Source organism: Cotesia typhae, unplaced genomic scaffold (genome assembly GCF_013202065.1).
Source record: "Cotesia typhae breed Kobodo isofemale line unplaced genomic scaffold, CoteBio_Ctyphae contig_4, whole genome shotgun sequence".
In the NCBI taxonomy this organism is placed as follows: Eukaryota; Metazoa; Arthropoda; class Insecta; order Hymenoptera; family Braconidae; genus Cotesia; species Cotesia typhae.
Genome location: NW_027423748.1, coordinates 10772549 through 10797953, shown reverse-complemented (window position 1 = coordinate 10797953; position 25405 = coordinate 10772549). Strand labels below are relative to the sequence as shown.

The 25405-nt window shown below is 32.9% G+C and overlaps 9 protein-coding genes and 1 pseudogene across 9 annotated transcripts; 5 read left to right on the top strand and 5 right to left on the bottom strand.

Annotated features, from left to right (window-relative positions):
* The first annotated feature begins 84 nt into the window (after window positions 1–84).
* On the top strand, window positions 85–4352 carry LOC141527731 (tyrosine-protein phosphatase non-receptor type 9-like). The gene has a single exon (XM_074243359.1). The coding sequence runs from the start codon at window positions 3309–3311 to the stop codon at window positions 4179–4181; it is 873 nt and encodes a 290-aa protein (XP_074099460.1). The 5' UTR covers window positions 85–3308; the 3' UTR covers window positions 4182–4352.
* A 136-nt stretch (window positions 4353–4488) lies between these two features.
* On the top strand, window positions 4489–6619 carry LOC141527734 (tyrosine-protein phosphatase non-receptor type 9-like). The gene has a single exon (XM_074243361.1). The coding sequence runs from the start codon at window positions 4739–4741 to the stop codon at window positions 5606–5608; it is 870 nt and encodes a 289-aa protein (XP_074099462.1). The 5' UTR covers window positions 4489–4738; the 3' UTR covers window positions 5609–6619.
* LOC141527732 (tyrosine-protein phosphatase non-receptor type 9-like) lies at window positions 5988–10841 on the bottom strand. Its single transcript, XM_074243360.1, has one exon. The coding sequence runs from the start codon at window positions 10839–10841 to the stop codon at window positions 9972–9974; it is 870 nt and encodes a 289-aa protein (XP_074099461.1). The 3' UTR covers window positions 5988–9971.
* LOC141527735 (uncharacterized) lies at window positions 6227–7948 on the top strand (annotated as a pseudogene).
* Window positions 8260–9114, bottom strand: LOC141527648 (tyrosine-protein phosphatase non-receptor type 9-like). Its single transcript, XM_074243218.1, has one exon. The coding sequence runs from the start codon at window positions 9112–9114 to the stop codon at window positions 8260–8262; it is 855 nt and encodes a 284-aa protein (XP_074099319.1).
* Window positions 10842–11261: 420 nt separating the features above from the next.
* LOC141527730 (tyrosine-protein phosphatase non-receptor type 9-like) lies at window positions 11262–12262 on the top strand. Its single transcript, XM_074243358.1, has one exon. It carries the CDS (start codon window positions 11262–11264, stop codon window positions 12147–12149), a length of 888 nt encoding a protein of 295 aa, XP_074099459.1. The 3' UTR covers window positions 12150–12262.
* Window positions 12263–12385: 123 nt separating this feature from the next.
* Window positions 12386–13663, bottom strand: LOC141527729 (tyrosine-protein phosphatase non-receptor type 9-like). The gene has a single exon (XM_074243357.1). It carries the CDS (start codon window positions 13625–13627, stop codon window positions 12734–12736), a length of 894 nt encoding a protein of 297 aa, XP_074099458.1. The 5' UTR covers window positions 13628–13663; the 3' UTR covers window positions 12386–12733.
* Window positions 13664–15029: 1366 nt separating this feature from the next.
* LOC141527727 (tyrosine-protein phosphatase non-receptor type 9-like) lies at window positions 15030–17543 on the bottom strand. Its single transcript, XM_074243354.1, has one exon. The coding sequence runs from the start codon at window positions 15929–15931 to the stop codon at window positions 15032–15034; it is 900 nt and encodes a 299-aa protein (XP_074099455.1). The 5' UTR covers window positions 15932–17543; the 3' UTR covers window positions 15030–15031.
* A 1613-nt stretch (window positions 17544–19156) lies between these two features.
* On the top strand, window positions 19157–22133 carry Klp64d (kinesin-like protein 64D). The gene is made up of 5 exons (XM_074242268.1): window positions 19157–19314; window positions 19395–20001; window positions 20084–20223; window positions 20304–20501; window positions 20574–22133. The coding sequence occupies exons 1-5, from the start codon at window positions 19300–19302 to the stop codon at window positions 21642–21644; spliced, it is 2031 nt and encodes a 676-aa protein (XP_074098369.1). The 5' UTR covers window positions 19157–19299; the 3' UTR covers window positions 21645–22133.
* Window positions 22037–24361, bottom strand: LOC141527029 (lysosomal Pro-X carboxypeptidase). Its single transcript, XM_074242269.1, has 6 exons — window positions 23989–24361; window positions 23650–23790; window positions 23303–23583; window positions 23085–23242; window positions 22845–23017; window positions 22037–22737 (listed from the first exon to the last, which is right to left on the bottom strand). The coding sequence occupies exons 1-6, from the start codon at window positions 24142–24144 to the stop codon at window positions 22153–22155; spliced, it is 1494 nt and encodes a 497-aa protein (XP_074098370.1). The 5' UTR covers window positions 24145–24361; the 3' UTR covers window positions 22037–22152.
* Window positions 24362–25405: the final 1044 nt, after the last annotated feature.

Genomic DNA, 25405 nt, shown 5'->3' with positions numbered 1-25405 from the left:
AGAATCCTTATCTTGACTGTGGTCAGGTTCTGAATGTAAATTTTTTTACGTATCTGGACATATTTATAGGACATGTTTCAGAGAATAATGAAATATTAATGGTCCCGTTTTCCACGATTTGGAATACTGATAACTGGATCAGTATGACGCAGGATATTTCAGTATAGGATTACTTAATTCGATAGTTTCAGTATTGATTTCACATATAAAATTTTAGAATTGCGATAACCAATTAATTTTAAATGTAAATTATTATGTTACTAATGAGGAAAGAATTATCATGAAGTTTATTTTGTATTCTATTTTAAACAATGCCTTCAGGGAATTTCCAGCTAATTAAAAATTCTGTATTAGGAGTTTAGGTAATTCAGGGAACACTATATAAGAAATTTTGCCATGGCTGGCCCCATAATTTTATCGCCATCTTTACAAGCAATATTCCCGATAAAATGTATACCGATGCCGATCGTGGCAGGCAAAGGGCGAAAGTGGACCGCCTTAAGGGTCAGATCAGATCCTTAGAGTGTGAATTAAACAGACGGGACTGTGACAGAAAGTGCATGAAACGTGAACTCAACCGTGTTGAGTGTTCTTGATCGAGTTTGTGAGTGCCCCGAATCCTTCACCCAATAAGGGCGAGATGCTATTAATGACCTATTTTAAAGGAGACAAATAAGTTACATATTTTTGAAAATATATATATTATTTATCAATTGTTTGCGTCATACCTAAGTTATTGTTGTTTATAATGTGTGGTATCAAATAACAATGAGTATTGTTTTCAAATAGGTTTAACATGATTCACTTTATAATATTCATACATAGAGTATTCCCATAAATGGTATTGTTGGTCACAATAAATAATGAAAAATGAAATAACTGAAAGAAATACAGCAGAATAAAAATGCATATAAATAGTCTGTTTTCCCTTCAGACAAGGGCATATTATACATTTATAGATGCGAATGTCGTTAGGTCGAGGATTTGGCTAATCGAAAATGATTCTTATTTCGTAGCCGAAAAAACAGTCTTTTCATAAAAAAAATGTCATTTATTATCATATGACGCAATGTCCGCAATGACTTTGTTTTTACTTTCGGTGTCTTCAATATTACCATAAGCATTGGAAATTCCAGTTTTATTTAGCGACGTCTGTAAACAATTATTTATGCTGAATTAAAGTTTCGATTTGCAGTAGATTTTGAATTTAAAAATAGATACTTAGTTGTAAATGCAATATATTAATAAATTGTTTAGTAGGTACGGCGTATGCGGTAAAACTATATTTTGATAAAAATACATCATACAAACAATCTATTTCAGTTAATTAGTGCCATTTTATACAGTTTCATGGATGTGCATCATTTAAAAATAATTGTTTTTAAATAACTACAATTATTTATTTTCCCGTTGAAAAGTCTAATTTAGAACGTTATCGGCCATTGTAATCATACTTTATAGCCTTTATAAACTAATTAATTAATAGGGGACATTTCTATTGGGATCGATTATCGGACCGATCTGCATATTTGGGCCTTAATTAATTCTGAGAAAAACTCACAGATAAAAGCCGGTCTTTTAACATTAGAATTGTTAGTAATTTGATAATGCGCTATCCGATGTAGCGAGGGTTGACCTCACTGCTGATAACCCATAATTTTTATTATCTCTTGGGGGTATCATAAACTTAAAACGTTTGACCCCAGTTTCATGTTAATAATAATTATTTACTGTAGTCCCATTTTCCTTGACAACTAGCGACAAGCGTCCAATGCGTCATCGGTAAGATCTCATTAAGATTCCAATGAGGTTCAGTATAATGTTGGAGTGTTTTAATCATCGATTGTTACTTATTGAATTAGGTTATTTGAATCACGTGGCTATAGAAGAAAAGGGAATGCCTTATTTAAATTATTTACTGAAAAATATTATTTGCTAATTAGCAAAAATGAACCTTATTGTAGATTCTATATGGTTTCACATTTCCTGTTAGCTCGGTATAACCTAAAGGACTAAATATTTGGTGGAAGTGGCTCTCTTATAGAGGAGTCAATCCAGACAGTCAATATCAATATTGTCCTATATTGATTGATCAATTACTTCTACATTTTTATAGTGTTGACTTATGTTAGTAAGCAACATTGTATGCTAATATAAGAAGAAAATGTGTTTTTTTGTTTACCTAGTTCATAGGCAATGTGATTGTTCTTAGACTATGGGCCTGTGTTTACTCAATACTTGGGTATACGCAGAAGGCTTTGCAGGTGGCTTTAAATACCGGCAGAAGTCTTTCAATTAAACTAGTCTTTGGTTAGGAATTCTTTGGAGCTAACGTTCTTTGTGGTTTATTCTAAACCATGAGGAAACTACGTTTGAGGTGAGAATTACACGATTACTGAATTTGTACGATACAACAGAAAGTTACGTTAACTAATTGAGGATCGGTATCTGTTATAAGGAAAAACAACAGATTTATTGTTTTGATTTTGATAACCGGTAATTAAGAGTTCACCATATATTCATAAAAATTATTCATAAAAACTTTACTTACAATATAACTAATTGACGTTTATAAATGAAATGACTCATTATCATTGAGCTTCTGAGAATAATACCAAGTTTTAAGAGAATTATAGAAATACTTCGTTAGTTATTCTTGAGATTTTAATGGGAGCAGACGACATATTTACATTCATAAAATGTATCTCAATATAACATCTACTGCAAAGTTTGCTCCAATAAATGTCAGGGAATTTGAAAGACGTGCACAAGAATCTAATTTCTTGGAAGCCATCCATTTAGAGCATTATCAGATCGTAGCACAGCCGCATTTTGGTTCCTGTGAACATTTTTCAAAGCAAGAAAATTCCAGCAAAAATCGCTGGAATCGTTGGAATCATTTAATTTATTCAGTTCTTGATAATTTATTAGTTTAACAAAGTAGTTAAAGTCATGAGTCGATTAGAGAATTAGATACTTAACATAGAAAACCTTTTATCGACTCTATTGAGAATTGCCATTAACGTTAAGCAGTTTTAGGCATAAATTGAAGTTTAACGATATGTGGGACCTATTATTAGGTGCTATATGTGTAGTGCTTTTTAATGGTATAAAAGGGAGTTAGTTAAAAAACGAAAATTAGTTTAAAAACAACCACCCTTGTGAATAGATACTTCACTGAGTCTAGCTCGATTGAGTTTAAAACTGTTTCCATAGCACAAGTGCTTAAAAAACGCTTTTAATTGTAAGCAGTTTTTACAAGTTAAAGTGCAGAGTATTTTCTTCTCAACAAAAAACAATCTTCAAAAATGGCGTCCTGCTTCTCAAGCATGAACATCAACGACTTCCTGCGGTTCATGGACGAACCGAATTCACAAGCTCGCATCATAGAAGAATACAACTCAATAGTCTCAAAGCAGGAAGAACAAACACGCCATAAACTAAACAATAAGTTGGAGATCATCGGCTGCTTCTCATCTCTGAAGTTTCCTCACCACAGTCCTCCGTCCAAAAGTCTGATGATTCCTGGGGCGAGTTTCATCGATGGATATGAAACTAAGCGGAAATTTATTTGTACCAAAAATCCAAACGAGAAAGAGTGTGAAATGTTTTGGCAAACGGTGTGGGATAACAAAGTGGAAATTATTGTAATGACGTGTAAACTAACTGATAAGAGCTATCAATATTGGTCTCCCAAAGAAGAATATGTTTTAGTAGGTAAAAAGTTTCAGATAGCCACTTGGGCTATTATGATCAATTCACACTATACTTTAACTTTGTTAACTCTGACTGCATCTAAACTAAAGCAAAAGCAGAGGCGCATGATTTTTCACTATCAATACACCGCTTGGCCAAGGGATAAGTTTCCTCATCAGCCAGATGCATTCATAGATTTTTATCACTTTGTCAACGACACGTATGTTAAGTTAAGAAGCAGAATAACTGAAAAGAAATTCCCCCCTATTTTGGTCCATTGTCTTGACGGTGTAGGGAGCTCTTCAGTCTTTTGTGCACTTGATATTTGTATTACGCAATTCGATAGAACAGGAATGCTTTCACTGCCAAATATCCTTAACAAGATGCAAGAACAAAAACATGAGTCTATTAACCGCTCAAATCTATATGCGATGTGTTATCAATTAGTTAAGATTTATCTTGATAGGATTTCGTCAATAATGTAGTATGTAAGTTGCAATAAATGTGAACCGTATCTGTGAAATATATATATATATATATATATATATATATATATATATATATATATATATATATATATATATAAATTCTTCTCTTCAAAAACTGCCATTCGATATTGTACTTAAAAATAAGACAAAGTTGTAGCTAGATTTTTTTATCTTTTTTAACGACTTGAAATTATAATTGTAAGTAGGATTGTTATTAAATTTTTAATGTTTATAAACACTTGAAATAAACGTGTAAGCTAATCAACGGAGTTTTTTTTTTTACTTTACTGTATATATCAATTATTTTTCTGGATCATAAACAAAAAATTTAATCGATTACTAAGAACCATTAATATGCAGGAATTCATGTTTTAAATTCAATGACTAACAGATTTATTTCTATAGCAACGTTATTTGTATCAAATAATAGCCAACGAAAAATGACGTAGATGATAAACACGTGTTGAGCATTTGAAGGATTCTATAAAAGCCGGTTTAGTCATAGAATCAAGTTTAGTTGGAAATCAACTGACATTGAAAATTGACGTTTGATAATGAAGTCCTTAACAACAGAACCCTGTATTCCAAGGATGCAAGCTGACGAGTTCCTACGTTTCATGGAAAACCCGAAATCAAAAGTGCGCATCATAGAAGAGTATCAATCAACATTCATGAAGGAAGGAGGAGAAATGGAGTGTACACTGGAGCAGAACAAAGAGGTGGAGATAAACGGCTGCCTCTCTTATCTGCAATTTCTCTATTACGGCCCTGCGTCCAAGAAAAACCAAACTATCCCGAGAGCGAGCATCGTCGATGGATATAACACGAAACATAAATTTCTCTGCACGAAAAATCCAGCTGAAGAAGACTCGGAAGTGTTCTGGCAATCTGTGTGGGATAACCACATCGAGATAATCGTGATGATAGGCAAGCTCACTGAAAAGAGCTACCAATATTGGTCCTCTACAGAGCGTCAATCTGTAGTAAGCGGGAAGTTCAAGATTACGACTCGAGAAGTCATAGTTCATTCACACTTTACTGCAACTTTGCTGATTCTGACTTCGATGAAACAGAGGCGCTTGGTTTTTCACTATCAGTACACCGATTGGCCGAAAGGTAGCTTACCTCATCCAGGCCACTTTTTGGATTTTTATTTTTTCGTTGATAACGTGTACCTCAAGTTGAAGAACAGAATGCCTAATAACAAATCTGTCCCTATACTCATTCATTGTTTTGATGGTTTGGGAGGCTCGCAAGTATTTTGTGCAATCGATATCTGCATTACGAAGCATGATTTAACGAAAGTAGTCTCATTGTCACATGTCGTTAAAAGGATGCGAGAGCAAAAGCCCGGGTCTATTAACTCGTCAGACCTTTATGCATTATGTTATGAAGTAGTAAAGGATTATGTTCAAAGGGTTTAATCGATTAGGCTCCCCATATAATTTTTTCTGATGATTTTGTATTGATTGTATGTTAAGTCTTAGAAAAAAGGTATATTGTTATTTTAGATGTGTATTTTTTTTAAGAATTATTCTTGTAAATTACTTGAAATAAAAACATGCGCCCACTATTTTTTTTTTTTTTTTCTAATTAATTAGACTTGTTAGGGAGTAATTAGGAGATAGTTTCTAGAATATCCCGTATTCCTTAGACCCAATGATAAGATTGTACGAAAAAATAGTTAGTCAACCATCTGTAATTTTGAAAATAATATATTCTTTCCTATAACGAACATTATAAGTGTCTAGTTCAAAAAAACATTTTTTTTTTAATAGCATCTTTATCTATTAGTTATCAAGAGGGGAGTATAATAATAATAATAATAATAATAATAATAATAATAATAATAATAATATTATTATAATACTGAAAATGCTTTTTGGGAAAAACCACCAGAAAATAAACTCTAACACGAAGTCAATTGATAAGCTGTTATTTATTGTGGTTTATCAATTGACATTATAGTTAATAATTGTTTTAATAGAGAGTTGACGTAATTATTTGCCGATAATAAATCGTATAAAAGCCACTACATCGAGATGAGAAGTGTATTTCAGTTTCAGAGCTCCGAAAAGATGTTCGGAAGAATAGTAGTTATTGTTGTGCTCGTTACGCTCGTCAAGAACGCATGTAAGCATTGATACAACTCATTATGAAATTATATATTTATCTATATTAATATTATTAAGAGCGAAGATTTGATTGTTTATTTGTTTGCATTGAATAGGCTCCGAAACTACTGAGCCGATTTGAAAAATTCTATCACTGTTGGGAAGCTACATTATTCACGGTTGACATGGGCTCTATTATATTAATTTTAATTTTGAAATTGTTGTTAAATACCAGGGTAGACTGGTAGTTTTTCAATATTTCGAATAATATAAAACTATTTTGCACGGCAAAATTAATGCCATGCAAATTGCTTTTTTTTTTTTTTCTTGCATTAGTATCGAAAATATACGATGGAAGTACCGTTTATGGCCATTTATTACTCATTTTAATAACATGCTATTTTTTTTTAGCTCTTCAAGCGGTAGAGGATGAATCGATACTGCTGAATGAAGGTAAATTTTTTTTTTTCTTAGGAATGAAAAAAAGTTTGAAAAATCCAAAAGGACACGCCTCATAGTCTCATTTTCTATGATAAAATTGATTAAAATAAACTATGTTGAATTAGACCGCGATTTTCGTTGTATTAGCAATCAAAAATAAATTTTTTTTATCGTTTTATTAAGAAATATAATTAATATTGGAATTTTTTTCTTTTATTCAGAGGGTCAACCTTTGGTTAACGTCGAAAATTCAACGGAAGCACAGAAAGAACCTAAACGTGACATTATTCTTTATCTCAACTGCTCTGAATTGCACAAAAGTTAGATAGAAGATGTCATTCAACTAAGTTACAGCATCATTGTGGAGGCGGACAATCCTTGTGTCCTGAAAGCTTCGGTAATTATTCTGGATAATAATGAATTTCCGGGTTACAAATATGCTTTCAACATAACTGGAAAGAAAATAGTAATGGTTAATAATAAATTCACCGGACTGGAACAAAATCATTACGTAGTTGGAGATAATGTACTTCTAGTTAACAATACATATCAAAGTAATCTCCAAATTCATGAAGTAGCGGGATATGACGTCATTGCATTCCACAATGTATATGATGGTCGATACAGAGTCCAACGATATGCAGGAACTAGCATGCTGGTGTTTGATAACGATTCTAAAGGATATCGTTTTGATATCATGCTTGCGGGAAATCCAGTGAACTTAACGCACGATTTGTATCCTAATGTTTTGTCAAATTATGAAACTGGAGCCTTTAATAATATAAAACAACAAAACGAATACCGTTTAGGCAAACTTAGTTCAGAAACGTTCGACTTATCGCCTATGAATGTTTCCGAATTTCTGTTGTTGTTATTGTTGTTGTTGTACAGAGAGCCTATGACGTAACATCAACAGTTAAATCTTCGAGTTTTTTAACGATAGCAGCATTTGCAGGACGTTTAATTTTTAATCCAGTTTTCACATCAACAACGGCTCGCTCTACACGGCTCGATTGCTTGACTAGGCTCTCTATGATTTTCCTGTTCACTCTGCTCCAGGGCGGGGCACAGGCAAATGTCGGTACAGTGGAAAATTTTAAATGGCCACAGTCTTTATTAATTTGTTTAGATTAATTCGTAGATTTATGATTAATGTAAAGATATTGTATGCATGATGTAATCCTAACATAATGAAATAAATATATATTTTTAGATGCAATAATGATTCTTTGTTTAAGCAAATACTGTTATAAATGTTTCGTAACATAAATAATATTTAAAGAAATGACACCACAAAAAGTTGCATATTAAATCCTTTATTTTAAAATACACTTAACAAAAGTTTTACATGTTCATTTCACAACCATAGATCTCTATTACAACTTACAACTTTAATAGATTAAAAAACTTAACTTACCTATGATTAGGTGCTAATTAGAATTAAATTAAAGCTACTTATTATCAACATACATGAAAGGTAATAAACTATGTGAGATTGATTTTAACTTAGAGAGCAACGATTATTCTTCTTTCGTAGGGGGCTTTAAATAGTAACGAAGCACTAAATAACAAAAACAATAGTACCGTGCATGTTGCGAGCGATTAAAAATTTTGTGTTCGAGTTTCGTTTTGATTAACGAAAAGTTTACGTCATTAGTCTTCTGAGTTCGAGATATCGATAAATTGACATCGAAGAACACCCTTGATCGACTTAGCCCATCACTGCAATGGACCACCATTGGACTCTTGTAGCCATTGGGAAGCTTATTTGTTACGGCATATCGATTGTACAATCTTATCATGCTGATTAATTCATAGAATTTATTGCTTGGAGGCAGAAAATTGATCCTTGGCCAGCTCGTGAATAAGAAGTGGTCGACGAACAAGAAGTCTCCATTTTCGTCTGTCAAGAGTAGTTTCGTTTGTTCAAAACTATGATATTCCGGTTGAACTATAATTGTTTCAACCTTCAGTTTTCCACAACAGAACGTAGATCCTATTTCCAAGTTCCAATAGATAAGACCCTTCTCGTTTTGATCAGGCTTATTCAGCATGACGATGATATCAGTTTTTTCTTTCCAGATCATCTTCCAAAAGTTATGAATTGCTGCTTCTGAGTCAGGAGTTTTGGTTACAATATATGCTCTAGGTTGCTCGAAGTCGTCGATGTAGCTGGCATCGATGTAGTTCAAATCCTGGGACTTCTTTTCTTTCGAAAGAACTGCATGCCTGTCTTCGGAGCATAGTCCTTCTGTTTTATGTTGGTCGCTTCCGAGGTCTCCAGCAAATAAAAAAACGTTGAAAGATCCTTCCATTTCTTCAACTATTGTTGCTGATTCCTGGCAATGCAAGGCTTGCGTATTAATCGAACTCATTTTTAAACATTACTTTAAAATGTAAAGTTCTTAAAAAACACGTGCGGATTCGGGCGCGTTACAATCTTGATTGATACCCGTACATATCAGGAATCCGTATTTATATGTTCCCTTTCTGTTCTATTAATATGACATATACTACTTTGTTTATCGAATCAAACGACGTTTTTATTATCTTGATTATAGAAAACCCAGTTTTTTTTTTTGCTTTAGTTCCTAGAAACCAAATTATACCTACTCAAAGCTGACCATTGTACACGACTTACATATTTATGATTGAATACATTTAACAAATGATTATTCACACCACATACTCAATTCCAAATAACCAATTGCAGACAATAATACATAAATTAGAATATATGTCTACATATCATCAAGACTTCTGTAGCAGTTAATTCGTAGGCATAAAAATAATTGATACGGTTTGTACTACGGATATCTGTCTTACTTAACTAGTAGCTACGGTGATGATCTCAGTACCATTAAGAACGCTGGAAATGAGAGCGAAAAAGACACACAGTGTCTTATTGTACTTTCTGGTATATTTTTGACCATGCTATCCAGATTTTGGGTTCTATATTATTGGAAAGGGATGAATCTTTGAAGAAATAATAAGAAAGAAAGTTACAGAAAAAATCTTTTATTTTATTAGATATTAAACAAAACTTTTACATGTTGATTATACAATCATTAAATACTCTTAACTAGTCAAAAGAATATTACAAATAAATTTTAGACTAACTTATCTAAGACTGGACGGTTATTAGATAAAAAATTAATACTGATATTGATAAAACACATGAGAATTAATTAGATTAAATCCATTATAAAATAAAGAGCAACAATTATTATTCTTAGTAAAGATTCAAATATTCACAAAATGCTGAATAACAAAAAATATAATGATTAACATTGTACAGGCAATTGTATCTCTGTTTTCTTAGTTGTGTCACAATAGAGAATATGCTTACATCGACAACCTTCTGATCTTTAGTTATCGCTATATCGATTGCACAGAACACAATTGATCGATTCAGCCCATCACTGCAATGGACTATTACTGGACTCTTGCAGCCATTGGAAAGCTTTTGCACATATTTATTGTCCGTTCGTACCATGTTGACTAAATCCAGGAAATCAGCGCCTGGGGGCACAGAATCAATATTTGACCAGTTCTTGTATAAGAAGTGATCAACCAGCAACGAACCTTGATCTTCGTGCGTGATTAGTAGTGTGGTAATCTCGAAATTAGGATGTAAATGTCGAACTTTAATTGTCTCTACGTTGAGTTTTCCACAATAGAGCGTCGCCCGTTCTTCCAATTTCCAATAGAGAACACCCTTTTCGTTTTGATCCGGTTTATTCAGCATGACAATTTTCTCAGATTGTTGTTCCCAGACCATTTTCCAAAATTTATGGATTTCCGCCTCTGAATCAGGAGTCTTCGTGACGATATATGCTTTGGGTTGCTTGAAGTTGTCGATGTAGCTCGCATTTATGTAATCGCTGGATTCCTTATCTCCCTTAAGAATTACGCGGTTGTGGTCGAAGCATAATTCACCTGTCTCAGGTTCACCGTTTCCGAGGTTTTTAGCAGATGCAGACGCTTCCATGTTATTCATTAGGTTGGTGTGTTCTTGACGCAGGAATTCATTAATTAATTTTTCGTCAATTATTGATGTTGATATTTCGCAATCCAGGATTTTTTCCTTGTTAGCACTCATTTTGACTATTTCTTAGAATGTAAAGTTCTCAAAAAATATTAACGAATCCCGACACGTTACAAACTTGATAGACGCCGTCACATATCAACAAGCCATTTTTATAGATCTCCCCTCCATTATTAGTATAACTAATAATATATGTTCAAAGGATCAGACTATTATATAATTATTATTATGCTTGCGTGGTGGTAAAACCAGGATTTTATGCTTTGTTTACTATATAAAAAAATTATACCTACTCAAAGCTAGCCATTGCAATTTACATCGATAAATTGTATATACATGCATATATAAATGCATATGTAAATGCATATATAAATAGATACCATTTTTACTCTGTATTCAGTATTGTAAAATCAATTACAAAGAGCAGACGTCCACACATCGTCCAGACCGGAGTTATATTTTTGTTTTGTAATTATGACAATCGATTTTTTTACACCCTTTCAAGAGTTCGAATTTTTGAATAGGGCCACTTGGCCGAATTACATCGACATCATGGCTTACGAGTACTCCTGCATCTGTCAAGTACCACTAAACGGAACTTACGAAAACTGGAAGAAGCCGAAGAATAAAAAGAAAAATGTTTTTGGAAACATTCCATGTTGGGATGATTCCCGCGTCGTTTTACACCAGACCAACGATGGATCAGATTATATTAACGCAAACTACATCAGTGGGTTCGAGCTGAAGAAGAAATTCATAGCAACGGAGCAACCGATAGCAAGCACCTTGGGAAACTTCTGGACTATGGTTTTTCAAGAAAACACGTGTGTTATTGTGATGTTAAATGGTTCAGAAGAAGAAGCACAACAATCATATCCATATCTTTTTCCGAGTCAAAGTGAAATAATCGCAGGAGACTTCATAATTAAACAGAAAGAGATTAACTTGGAGACGTACTACACTGAAACAGTGCTTATTATTACACACTTGAAGACTGGAGGGTCAAAGAGGGTAAGCCATCTAAAATACCTAAATTGGCCCGAGCACACATTTCCTCATGAAAAAGAGATTCTTCAATTTGTAAGGATCATGAACGAAAGGAATGCAGAATTTATTATCGATGCAGAGATGAATAACCAACGGATGCCAGGCCCGATTGTTGTCCATGGGAACGCAGGTATCAGAAGAACGGTTACGTTTTGTGCAATAGATATCTGTCTTTTTGAAGCTGTAATCAAGAGAACCGTCTCAATACCGTCAGTAGTCCTGAGAACAAGACAGCAAAGGAATTTCAGTTTTCCGGCACTCAGTTATTATATGTATGTGCACAGTGTTTTGTTGTACTTTCTGTCATATTTTTAATCATACTATCCAGATTTTGTAAAATTACGGACTTATTATACTGTTAAGGAGTTATACTTTTTATATCAGCCGATGGCAAAATTAATATAAATTTAGTCTTACATTATATTTTTTTTCTTTTAAGTCAACCCTTTATAAACTTGGTATCATAACATGGTAGTCTAAAATCTTATCCATTTAAATTTTTGAAACTCTTAAAGTTTCAATAAAAAAGTAAAGTAAAGTTCTATATTATTGGCAAATAAAAGGTTTATTAAGAAAGGACAAAAAAAAAAGTTACATATTGAAGCTTTAATTTTATTGGATATTTAAAAAACTTTTACATGTTCATTGTACAACTATAGATTTTTATACATACTTACAGATTAAAAACTTTTAATTAAAAATTTCAATATTACAACTAAATCTTAAACTAACTTATCTATAACTGAATTTCACTAATAGGAAATTGAAGCTAAATACATGCTGATGATTCCTTGGAGATCCAGTATAAAGCAGAGTATAAATTTGTACGCGTGATCATAAATAACCTACTAGGTGATCTAAAGTGATCGTAAATGAATAAATAAAAAAATAATATATGTCTACATATAAAACACACAATAGTAACACAAAACCAAGTAACACAGGCTATAGTCCAGTACGTCGTGCAGACAATTATACCTCTCCTTTCTCAGTTTCGACACTATAGAGTATAGATTAACTTTATCTTTCTCTAAAACAGCCGATATACCAATATCGACAGCGCAAAACACCATCGATCTCTGTAAGCCATCACTGCAGTGGATGACTATCGGACTTTTGAAGCCTTTTAGAGACTCTGGCGTCACTGCCGATTGGTTGTATAGACGTATCATAAAGATGAAATCTATTAACTCAGATTCTAGGGGCACCTTATCGTGTCGCTGCCAGCCCTTAAAGAGGAAGTAGTTCACTTGCAACGTACCTCCATCTTCGTGAGTCATTTCTACTTTCAAGATATCAAAACTTGAAAGAAATTGGTGAGATTTAAATTTCTTGATGTTTAGTTTTCCAAATTGGAGTGACGATTCTGTATCTGGATTCCAAAACGAAGCGCCATACCAATTTTCTTCCGGCCTATCAAGCATGACGATGATTTTGGTTTTGTGTCTCCATATCATCCTCCAGAATTTCTCAGTTGTCGACTTTGAATCCGGAGTCCTTGTTGCGATGTAAGCATGCGGATCCTTAAAACCGTCGATGTAGCTTGCGTTAGTAGGGATGAATGATCTTGTTTCGTCGGATATAATCACTCGAGTGTGTTCGAAGCACAAATCTTCCTCTGCAGGTTGGCTCTTTTGATAGTTTTCAGTAAGTACAAGGGCACTTGACGTTTCGCTGTTTTTCTTGCATATTATTTCGTGATGTTCACGATTAATAATTTCAGCTGCGTTAATCTTCTCAACGAATTTTACTAAGCCTTTACTGGACAGAGTTTTTGAATTTAAACAACCCATTTTGATATACGAACAATTTTTGAGTTATGAAAAGTCTGAGTAGATTTGGGGACGTTCCACGGTTGAATGCAGGACCGCTTTGCAGGATCTGGTACTTATAGGATCCTTTTTCCCTGTTGATATGAACATATCTGACCGCAATTTACCTAAGTTAGATATTTGTTTCTATTATAAATATATTTTTAATAATTTCCCTGTAGTTAGTAGCCATGTTTTTGTTTCAGGATAACGTCATTGGAAAATCATATATAGAAAAATTTTTATAAATAACATTGTTATTGCAATTGAAAATATATTCTTAATGAGTTACTCGTGATTAGAAACCATGTTATTATTTCAGTATGACGTCACAGGAAAATTTCACATTGATAACGGTAAATTAAATTACCTACTGCCTTATACTTCTCAGAAAATAATTTGATTTATAATACTTTTGTTTCAATATAAAAGAATATATTTATAATAATTTAGCTTTTTAAATTAAAAAATAGTATAATTAAATTCCAAGGTATAAAATATTTACCGAAAAAAATTTCATCAACCAATTCCAATAATTTGATAAATAGTAGTGATAATTTGATGGCATGATTTCATCATAGCATAATGTCTCTTGAAAAACACACCAGCATAAGGATAAATTAAATTATTTAAAATAATTTGCATGTTCTTATTACAGCATAATGTCATTGGAGAAGCATATTTTGATTAGATTTAAAATAAATTACCTACCGTTTTATACTGTTGAGAAACGAGTTTGATGAATAATATTGTTGTTCCTATTTAAAATACATTATCAGTGAGGTCGACTAGTCTCATGTGCGTGCTTCAGTTTTATTTCGTGGGGAAGGTCCGGAACAGTAAAAGTTAATAAATACGTATCCATCTTTATTAAATATTCAATAGAAGTTATTGTATCTCATTGAATTTAGTTAATAAATAAACTTCTAGTCGTTACTGTGAAATTCTGAATAATAGGTAGGTGCGATAGTTTTTTTGAAAAATATAAATAAAAAAGTTTCATATTGAATAAATAGTTTTATTAAATACAAGATACATCGTGCGCGGTTCGTGCACCTTCATTCCTTCAAAAATACTGCCATTATATTAGTCGTTTTTTTTAGGAAAGGATTTAAAAATATTTTCAAATATTCTTTAGACAACCACAGAATCTTAGGTCTACTTAAAGGCTAAAACTCTTAATCTAGTAATATTCTCATAAATTAAAAATAATTGAACTTAGACTAGGAAAAAATTAACACCAAATACCGTTAACATGCATGTATGTAATTCTTTTGAGATCGAGTATGAAACCTACTGTCAGAATTATTATGCGAAGCTGTCAACAATCTAGGTGTTATAAAGTGATTTTAAATAAATAAATAAAAAAAAGAAATAAATGTATGCTTACAAATAAAATGAAACATAGAAGTACAAAACTAAGTAACAATACGCATAGTAATTCACATTTTTCAAACAATCATACCTATCTCTCCTTAGTTTTGAAACATTAGAATACAAATTAACTTTGCCGGTTTTTTTAATTTCTGCGATCGATATATCAATGGCGCAGAACGCCATTGATCGTTCGAGTCCATCACTACAATGGACCACCATCGGACTCGTGTAGCCTTTGAGAGTCGTTGGTGTCACTGTCGAGTGGCGATATAACGATATCATCCGCATGAAATCAATGAAGTCAGATGTCCTGGGCAAGATATGATCTTTTCGCCAATTGTTGTATGCAAAGTGGTTTACATACAACGATCCTCCATCTTGATGTGTGATGATTAGCTTCATTAGTTCAAAATTATGATGATCCAGATGAATCGTCGACGTTGTAACCTTCAACTTTCCGCACTGGAGTGAGAAACCCTCTTCTGGATACCAATAAGAAATCACAGGAATATTTCGGTTGGTCTTCGGCACGTCGAGCATAACGATAGCTTCGCATTGGTGCTCCCACACCATCCTCCAAAAATTATAAGTCGCCATCCGTGATTGAGGTGTCTTTGTCGTGATGTATCCATCTGGGCAATCAAAACCATTTATGTAGCTCGCATTCAAGTACGTGTGGGAGCCATTTTCTTTATAGAGAATGACGCGACTGTGATCGTAGAACAGTCCTTCACTTTCATTTTGATAGCCATCGATGTACCCAGCTGCTAATGAAGCGCCAAATGTTCCTTGTTCTTTCTCGTTGAGTAAGTCTGTGTGTTCTTCGATAATTAATTTTGCCGAATTTCTGTTTTCGATGAATTTAATTAAACCTTTTCCAGTTAAGACTTTTGACTTTCCACAACCCATTTTGATTTAGCACCAATTATTAAATTATGAAAAGTTTGGGTAAGTTCTGGGACATTACAGAGTTGAATGAGGGACCGCTTTGCAGGATTTAGTACTTATAGGATCCTTTTTTCCTGTTGATATGAAACATCGATGATCGCAATTTAACTTAGTTAGATATTTGTTTCAATTACAAATACATTTTTAATAATTTAATTATAGTTAGTTGCCATGTTTTTGTTTCAGGATAACATCACTGGAAAATCATAAATTGATTAGGTTTAAATTAAATTACCTACCGTCATTTAATGTATTGAAAAGTATTTAATAAACAATATTGTTGCTCCAATTTAAAATGTATTATTCATGAGGTCGACTGGTCGGGTGCGCGTTTCAGTTTTATTTTAGGGGAAAGGCCCAAAATAGTAAAAGTTAATGAATGCGTATTACCAGGCCCTATTGTTGTCCATGGAAGCAAAAGCATCGGAAGAACTTGCACATTTTGTGCAATAGATAGTTGTCTTTATCAACTTGTAGGTACGGCGACCATATCAGTCTCATCAGTAGTACTGAAAATCAGACAGCAGAGGAATTTCAACATTCCCAGTGTAAGGCAGTACATTTTTATACACATGCTTTTACACTACTATCTGAAAAAGGTTCAATCAAATTTTGCGGTGTTTTGTAAATTTCGTTCCCACCTTACAATCAAAGATACGCTTTTATTAATTTAAATTATCCAATGGGAATTAATATATCTCAGTAAATTTAGTCATTAAGAATAAAAATTCTAGTCATTACAGATATGTCTTTTACTTTCAACATACTTTATAAATTAGATATGTGATGAGCTATCTTACCTAAATAGAGAAGCAAACGTTTTCAATGAAACAGCAAACGTGCCGATATTTGCGTACATACTATTAGTCACGTATCCTAAGCAACTGTATTAATGGTAACAACAAGAACATCAATGGGAAAAATTTTATCAATAAGTAAACCGCAAGAACAATACAAATACCTTATCATTGAAAATAACATAACTAAATTATGACGCAAATCTATCGTTTAATGACCTATTTGTACGTGACACATAACCATTTATCAATTACATACTTTACGCAACATTATCCAAACCAATTAAGAACTTCATTGGTGTTTATTCGCAAGGAGTAGTACTTCCGTATTACTCGGTGCTATCATATATTTGAGAATCTGATTAGTTAGGGATGTTTCGTATTTAAGGGTGTAAATCCGCTAAGTATGTCAGCATCCAGTATAACATATACTCTTGATACACACGAAAAGTCAATTTGTAAAAATTAAGAGTTCTGAGTTAACGATGGTTCTTAATTAGTGTAAAATTAAAAATAAAACCTCTTCCATGAGCTCATAATATTTGTAAATAATAGTAGCTCATTATCATCGGACTAGCTGGGGATAAAAGAGATAAGCCTTGATCTGAATTTAACGCCAGACTACGGAAAAACCAACTAGCAAAATTTCAGGAAACAATTATTTGATAAGATATCACACTCTGGAATATTGGAGTGTTGTAATTGACACGCAATGTGGGCATAAACAAATCAATTAAAAATAGACGAGTTTTTTTTTGCGTTTGAAATTCTAAATTTCGACAACGAGTAGGACCCTAGTCATGGCCAGTACAATAAGTATGAAAAATCCAAAAACGCCACCAGGGATGTACGTGATCTGAAAATTAAGAGACTTAGATCCTGTTCTGAAATTGTTTTTCAGGACGGAAAACGAGAACTCGAGCAAACGATAATGACGTCACATCAAATTCAAAATAAAAACCACCCCGAGCCGATGACCTTGACTATCCATTCGCTTGCGTAAGAGGTTGATGATCTTTACGGTATTTTATACAAAGGTTACCTATCTGGTCTATTCGAACTATGTATAGTGGTACAGAGAACACCCTACAAGATAGCAGTCCTTAAAAGTTCAAATAAAGTCACTATACAATTAATTCGGATGTTCTATTAAGGGTGAATTCTACTATTGAATTTATTTCTCACTATTGAGATATTAGTGCAGAATTATGTACGAATAGACATAATGTTCAATAGCTTTTTAAACTCTGAATCAAAAAACTATTTTTGTAAAAATTTCTTGCAGTATATTAAGTTTATGTAATAATTAATTAATCATACTCAAAAAATTTTTTATGAAAATTAATTTTTTTTTCTAATATATATCATTTTATATTAGTAGACTAAAGGGGGAATATATATATATATATATATATATATATATATATATATATATATATATATATATATATATATATATATATTTTTATAAAATATATATAGATTTTTTTTCTCTGTAGACAACTAATAAAAAACAGAGAGAATGAAAAGAAATTATTATTTGACATATTATAAGAACAGACTTATCATTATAAGTTTAATCAATTTAATTCTTCTAAATCATTGTCATCACTTTATCTATCTATAAATATCATTATATCCTTCTAGTATAATAGAATAACAACATTATTCACAATATACGTGATCATTTCTTATTTTCTGATGATTAGTCATATTCAACAAAGTTTGTTTGATAAAATAATAACCTATCAATCTAATATTTCCTATCGATACATTCTACTCGAGCTCTCACATCACTAATTCAATCTCGAAAAATTTTTTATTAGTCATATCATAGATTATCTTCACATTAAAATGTTACCTAATTATCAAACAATGTTCAATCATGTCAATAATATATCTTTAATAATTATAAAACACTAACGTAGTGATATAATTTATTCATAACTTATTCTTACAGTAAAACTTCTCATATCCGAATTTAAGTTTAGTATCTTTGAATTATCTATAACAGCTTTTGTAAAGCTTTATGTGTGGTCTGATCTTCATTTTAATCAAAGAAAGTTTAATGAATATTACTTTAATCTAGGAAACAATTATCTAATATTGATCCGGATATGAAGTATTCTATGTTAATTTAAGAATAAATGTAAAAAAAATTAATTATAAAAATTAAGGGGAGTTATGTCGAAGAAACTTAAAACTTAAGTTGAAAGAGTGATCTTAAATAGGATACTAGTGCACTCTTTTGAGATCTAAAAGAACTAAAGTCGCTGAAGAATTAAATACTCTCGATATCTACCGCCAACATTTAAAACTACCAATCAAAATTTATTTTTCTGCGCAAGTCAAACTAAACTATCGATCGTCTTTAATTATTTTATTTAAGTCTAAACGTCAAATTGCAGGTGATATTTGTTTATGTACCGGGTATAAGAGCAATTGAAAAGTTATAAAATAATAATTTAATTATAAAATTAATAAATAAATCGCTATGTACTAAAAATAATTGAGTTTTTAAAATAAAGCGCAATGCCAGGACCGGAGGTAAGTTTTTAAATTACCAATAGTTTTATTTTTCATTTATAAATGAATATTAATCAATATATATAATAAATTTTCTAAAGGATTCATCAGAATTGGGTGAAATAGAGAATGTCAGGGTCGTAGTACGAGTGAGGCCCTTGAATGGAAAGGAGCTAGAGGGTCATTGCAAGAAAATAGTCAAAGTTGACCGTCTAAACTCTGAAATAACTGTCGAAAACCCAAACGCAGCTCACGGAGAGCCTCCGAAAGTATTTTCCTTCGATGCAACCTTTGATGACGACTCTACCCAAGTCGATATTTACAATGAGACGGCTCGTCCTATCGTTGACAAAGTCTTGCAAGGCTACAATGGGACGATACTGGCCTACGGACAAACTGGAACCGGTAAAACCTATACAATGTCCGGAGCTAAAACACCCCCGCAGTTACGCGGAATAATTCCCAACACTTTCGCACAAATATTCGGCCACATTGCTAAAGCCGATGATAAGCAGAAATTTCTGGTTCGCGCGACTTATCTTGAAATTTACAATGAAGAGATACGAGATTTGCTGGGAAAAGACCAGAACACGCGCCTTGAAGTCAAGGAGAGACCCGACATCGGAGTTTTCGTCAAAGACTTGAGCGGATACGTTGTAAATAATGCCGACGATCTCGACAGAATTATGTCGCTTGGAAATAAAAATCGTAAGGATTTTTCAACCGATTTCAATTATTATTTGCAATTTGTAAATAGTATTAATGATTTAATGATTGACTATTATTATAGGGGTGGTGGGGGCTACTGCAATGAATGTTTCAAGTTCAAGATCCCATGCAATATTTACAATAACTGTTGAATCCAGTCAACTTGGTGAAGACAATGAGCAGCATGTTAAAATGGGCAAACTACATCTTGTCGATTTGGCTGTAAATATTATTATTATTATTATTATTTTAGGAATTTAGCTGAAATGAAAAACGTAACGCGGAATTATTTATATTTTTAGGGTTCAGAGAGACAAAGCAAAACAAAAGCAACAGGAATACGACTACGCGAAGCGACGAAGATAAATTTATCATTATCAACACTCGGTAATGTTATATCCGCTTTGGTTGACGGTCAGAGTTCTCATGTGCCTTACAGAAATTCAAAGTTAACCCGGTTGTTGCAAGATTCATTGGGTGGAAATTCTAAAACATTAATGGTGAGATTACAACTGTAATTATTAAACAAAAATATTTTATAATTAATAATTTTTAATTAATTTATTTTTTAGTGTGCAAATGTAAGTCCAGCGGATATGAATTACGATGAAACAATTAGCACTTTAAGATATGCAAATCGCGCGAAAAATATAAAGAACCGAGCGAGAATAAATGAAGATCCAAAAGACGCGTTATTGAGACAGTTTCAGGATGAAATAGAACAACTGCGCAAACAACTGGAGGAAAATGGTGAGGAGTTGTCGGATTCAGAGGGAGACACTGATGAGTCAAACCCAGCAGAAGAGGAATCTAATTCGAAGAAACTGAGACGCAAGAGTCAAATCCTGACGATGGAAGAGTTGGACGATAAGGAAATTGAAGCTGCGCAGGAAAAAATCGACAAAGCTGAGTACACTGACAAGAGCCCAGACGACACGGATGTTATTGAATTAAAAAAGACGCAAAATGAAAAGGAAGTGCTGCGTGAAAAAATGCAAAATTTGCAAAACAAAATTCTGGTCGGTGGTGAAAATTTGCTGGAGAAAGCTGAAGTCCAGGAACGGTTGCTGGCAGCTTCGGCGATCGAGTTGGACCAGCGGAAGAAGCGCGAGGAGCAGCTGAAAAAAGCCATCGAGGAAAAAGAAGCTGAGCGAATTGATATCGAGGAAAAGTACTCGTCGTTACAAGAAGAAGCCGCGGGAAAGACCAAGAAACTGGCCAAAGTCTACACCATGCTGATGTCTGCGCGGGCTGAGCTCCTGGATCTCCAGGAAGAACATCAGCGAGAAATGGAGGGCCTGCTCGAGGGCGTTCGCGGAATCGGTCGCGAATTACAGCTTCAAGAGCTCATTTTAAACAGTTACATACCGGTTCAGTATCAGACGATGATTGAGCGGTACGTTCACTGGAATGAGGACATCGGCGAATGGCAATTAAAGTGCGTTGCTTACACGGGTAATAACATGCGCAAAGCGCAAACCACTGCTTCTATTGGCACGGCTAAAGATCAACCGCAATTAGATTTATCTAATATTTATTTGACTTATAACGAGCCAGAGAGCAATCTTATGCAGACTAAAAAGTTACGGGGACGTTCCGGCGTACCGAGACCCACTACTGCTCACAAACGTACGCCTCATTAGATATTATTTGTTGAAATTATCGTCCAGTACTTAATGTACCTACAATATTATTTTAAAAATTTCAATAAAATAGTACTCATGATTAATTTTTATTAAAAATTATTCATTGCAATTTGAATTGATATTAGTGAATGATATTGTATGTAATAGAATTAATTAATGTTGCTCAGGAGTTTTGACTATTGTGGTAAAAATAATAATTAACAATTTAATTTACCCGAAGGTTTAAAAAATATTTTTTATTATCAAAATAGTCAGAGCTTTTTAACAACATATTTATCAATTAGTCAAAATTTATTAAATTAAAAATTAAGCTTGTTTATTTTAATCATAAGTTATAAAAAAATAATTATTTTAAAAGCAGTATTATTTTTTATAATTCGTTAGCCATGTTATTAATTTTCAATTATTTATCTATTTATTTAATGCCTACGACATTGTAAATTTTTTAATTCAACTTTATAATAAATAAATTTGCAACTAATTGTATTAATTATCTAATAAAAAATTATATCGCAAGAACCGTGTCATTATTAAAAGACTCGCGATATTGCTTGATCCATTTTTTGATAGAGTAGACGTGGTACTCGCGAGCTTTCAACACGGAGTAAGGATCTGCTGGGTGAGAACCGCGCAAGTCCAGATGATGAGCTCCCTCGGGAATAATTATGGCTACGGCTGAAGAAGATACGTTCCTGAGAATTCCTCCGCTGGACCAGGGGTCCAAGAGTCCATTGCTGAAGACGATGTTGCTTGCGGTGCTCAAGTCATCGCAGCCGTACATATTGCATACCAAGTCAGGCTTGGGTGTCACGTTGAAGTGGCTGAAGCAATTTTCACTAAACTCGGTGAAGTTCCAGGCTTCGGGCTCAAACATATCATTAACCCCGTCGTTACACATTGGCATCACCATTTCTGTACAAGCTTGGTAATCCCACCCGCTGGCTACTCCTAGATCTGGTTCTGGGTTGCTTAGATCCAGGCATTCCCGCTTTCCGGTGTAATTTGAGTATAAATTTATTCCTTTTTGAAGATTTGTCAGGACGTCTTTGTCGGATGATAAATTTGTGTTGTTTAAAAATTTACAAAATTCCTAAAATTATTTATTTATTTTTTTTTTAATTGAACAATTTTTAAGAAAATTTTCTGGAAAAAAAATATAAATTATAGTTATTAATTTTTTATAATTGTAATAATTACTCTTATTGGATACGCCGGAAGCGGAGAAAGAAAATCAGTAGCGTAAGGATAATTAACCATCGCTAAATTACTGTAAACAGATACCAAAAAGTCTTTGAAAGTTTTAAAATTTTCATCAGTAGTCAATGACCCGCAAACTTTAAATTTAGTTGATATCCATTTTTTCCCATCGTCTGCAATAAAAAAATTAATTAATTAATTAAATATTTATTTAAAAAAAAAAAACTCAACAAACTTTACCACTAGAAGTTAAATTTTTAATAGACTCCCAGGATTTCCGAATCACTTTCTCACAGTTCGGATCCACAGCTCGGAAATCAGAAGTAACAATCCGCGAAAATGCTTGGCAGTCAGTGTAACCAGTGAATTGCAAAACTGGTGCTGATGCCGCAATCGCTCTTTATAAAAAAATTAAAATTATTTACAATCCTGAAAAAATATTTATTGATTAAAATTACCCATGAATGATGTGCGGATACTTCATTCTGACCCAGGCGCTCAACATTCCGCCGTAAGACCCCCCGAAAGCAATCACCGGGCTATCTTTCAAGCTTGGATCAGACTTGAGGTGCACTATCAAGTCGACGTAGTCTGCCAATGCTTGCTGGGAAGTCAAGTATCCTAGATTTTTAACGTTATCAAATGATTTGTTGCCAAACGGCTTGGATTCACCGTAATAACGGTGCTCTGCGAACACAATGAGCGCTCCAAAGGTCGGCGCTATGTCCCACATAAATCCCTTAAAAATTTTTTTGTTAATCTTTTAGTTATTATTATTACTAAAATTATTTATAAAAATTCATACGGTATTTTCGGCAAATGTTTCAAGATCTCCTTCATTGCCGGTGTAAAAAAATATCGGGGGATTTTTGCCGCTCTTCCATGTGTCGTTAACGAAGTAACGCATTTCAAAAGTGTTGTTTATTGAGAAACTAAAGTGATCAACCTAAAATAATTTTTTAATTTTAATTTATAAATAGATTTTCAAATAAAAAACTAAAAAAGTATTTATCGTAGATAAGAAGCGCTACTGCGCATTAAAAGTTGATTAGTTTTATTAGTTTTAAAAAATATTGTTACTGATTATTATCAGAAGTTATATGAGTTATTAATTATGTATAAAAATAATAAATAATTTACTTACTGGTACAGTAAATTTCTTAGTCATATACTTGTAAGGCGAAGAGTTTGATTTGGTTACTTCAGTACTCGCAGTGATAACTTGATGCGAGTTTAATTTGATAAACTGTATTGTTAATATAAATGAAAGCAGCGCGAAATTATAGGCCTTGTAGTCCATTTTTAATGGAGTATTTATTATTTATATTGAAATAAATAAATTGTTTGATGACAGTAAATAATAATATAGTAAGCGTTGCGGCGAACAAGATGCTTGCGGAACGATTCCTTGAGTATTACTAACGTTAATGAGCAATACGAAGATATCGGATTTACTGTTAAGAAAATAACGCGTGCTGATGACCTTTATAACTGGTCATACTCCAAACGCTCTATTACCGTAGTTGAAACTCGGGAGATCAATTGTCCGCTCATTGATTGAGATAAAAAGAGTAATCGCTGTATGAGATAAGAGATAGGCATTTTTTGATTATTTTTCTTGGAAAATAGAAAATTTTAGTGGCTTAAGTCGAACAAAATATAGTCATTATTATTTTAGAAATTTTTTTTTTTTTATTTTAAATTAAATCTTAAAGTTTTAAAATTTTTTTCTTATTTTTTATGGAACTACACTTCAATATAAAAATAAATTATTTTTAAAATTAAAATGACTAATTTACACTTGAAAAAATTCAAAAAATTGTCAGCTGTTTATCTCTAGAATCAATCTGAATAAAATATTTCCCAAGACATTATTATTTCTTGTCACCTATTTAATTACCGAGCTTTGAAGAAGGAAAAAAAAAAAAGATATTGATCGTAATTTTGATAAATTGTAAAGAATCAAAGTGGATTTGAAAACGGGGAGATTTGATGTAACTGTGAGTGGTTGCATAGGTAAAATTAAGGATGTAACGTTTTGTTGTAGGCGCATAGATCATCAAGTTGATTAGTCGAACGAGAGCGGGCCGAAGTTGTTAGGGCGATCATATATTATATAGGTCCGGGGTGTATGTAACGAACGAATATAACTCGGAGGGAGAGAAGGAGAGGACCCGGAGAGGGAGAGAGGAGTATACTAAGTATAACTAGTGTATGAGTTAGAGGTCGGAGGAGTATATTGGCCATTTCCGCAGGAAGTTCTAGGTAACCTGCAACGGCCATTCAAGTTAGGATTTTAAATCTCGATTGGACTATCATTTCGTAACTTTTTAGTCTTAATTTTCTCGGTTGCGTTACCGTTTTTAAATAAATGTTTGTACTCCTTGCTTGGGCTCACACTCTGCAATCATTGTTTTATTTTAAGTAGACTTTGTTTTTGTTTTAGCATTTTTAGATAATTATTTCAATTTATATGTATATTGATAAATGTGTCGAAAGACTTTAAATTGATATTTTTAATTTATGGGAGATTTGTTAACAGTAAAAAATTATTCTGATAG

What these genes read in the sequence shown, in the direction of transcription:
- Klp64d (XM_074242268.1), top strand. An exon ending in GTCGCTTGGAAATAAAAATC is followed by an intron (nt 20,002 to 20,083) that starts GTAAGGATTTTT and finishes CTATTATTATAG; the next exon opens with GGGTGGTGGGGGCTACTGCA. An exon ending in GAAATTCTAAAACATTAATG is followed by an intron (nt 20,502 to 20,573) that starts GTGAGATTACAA and finishes TTTATTTTTTAG; the next exon opens with TGTGCAAATGTAAGTCCAGC.
- LOC141527730 (XM_074243358.1), top strand. Translation starts at nt 11,262, where the DNA reads ATGACAATCGATTTTTTTACACCCTTTCAAGAGTTCGAATTTTTGAAT.
- LOC141527729 (XM_074243357.1), bottom strand. Translation starts at nt 13,627, where the DNA reads ATGGGTTGTTTAAATTCAAAAACTCTGTCCAGTAAAGGCTTAGTAAAA.
- LOC141527727 (XM_074243354.1), bottom strand. Translation starts at nt 15,931, where the DNA reads ATGGGTTGTGGAAAGTCAAAAGTCTTAACTGGAAAAGGTTTAATTAAA.
- LOC141527732 (XM_074243360.1), bottom strand. Translation starts at nt 10,841, where the DNA reads ATGAGTGCTAACAAGGAAAAAATCCTGGATTGCGAAATATCAACATCA.
- LOC141527731 (XM_074243359.1), top strand. Translation starts at nt 3,309, where the DNA reads ATGGCGTCCTGCTTCTCAAGCATGAACATCAACGACTTCCTGCGGTTC.
- LOC141527648 (XM_074243218.1), bottom strand. Translation starts at nt 9,114, where the DNA reads ATGAGTTCGATTAATACGCAAGCCTTGCATTGCCAGGAATCAGCAACA.
- LOC141527734 (XM_074243361.1), top strand. Translation starts at nt 4,739, where the DNA reads ATGAAGTCCTTAACAACAGAACCCTGTATTCCAAGGATGCAAGCTGAC.
- LOC141527029 (XM_074242269.1), bottom strand. Translation starts at nt 24,144, where the DNA reads ATGGACTACAAGGCCTATAATTTCGCGCTGCTTTCATTTATATTAACA. An exon ending in CTAAGAAATTTACTGTACCA is followed by an intron (nt 23,791 to 23,988) that starts GTAAGTAAATTA and finishes AAATTATTTTAG; the next exon opens with GTTGATCACTTTAGTTTCTC. An exon ending in TAAAAATTTAACTTCTAGTG is followed by an intron (nt 23,018 to 23,084) that starts GTAAAGTTTGTT and finishes TTTTTATTGCAG; the next exon opens with ACGATGGGAAAAAATGGATA.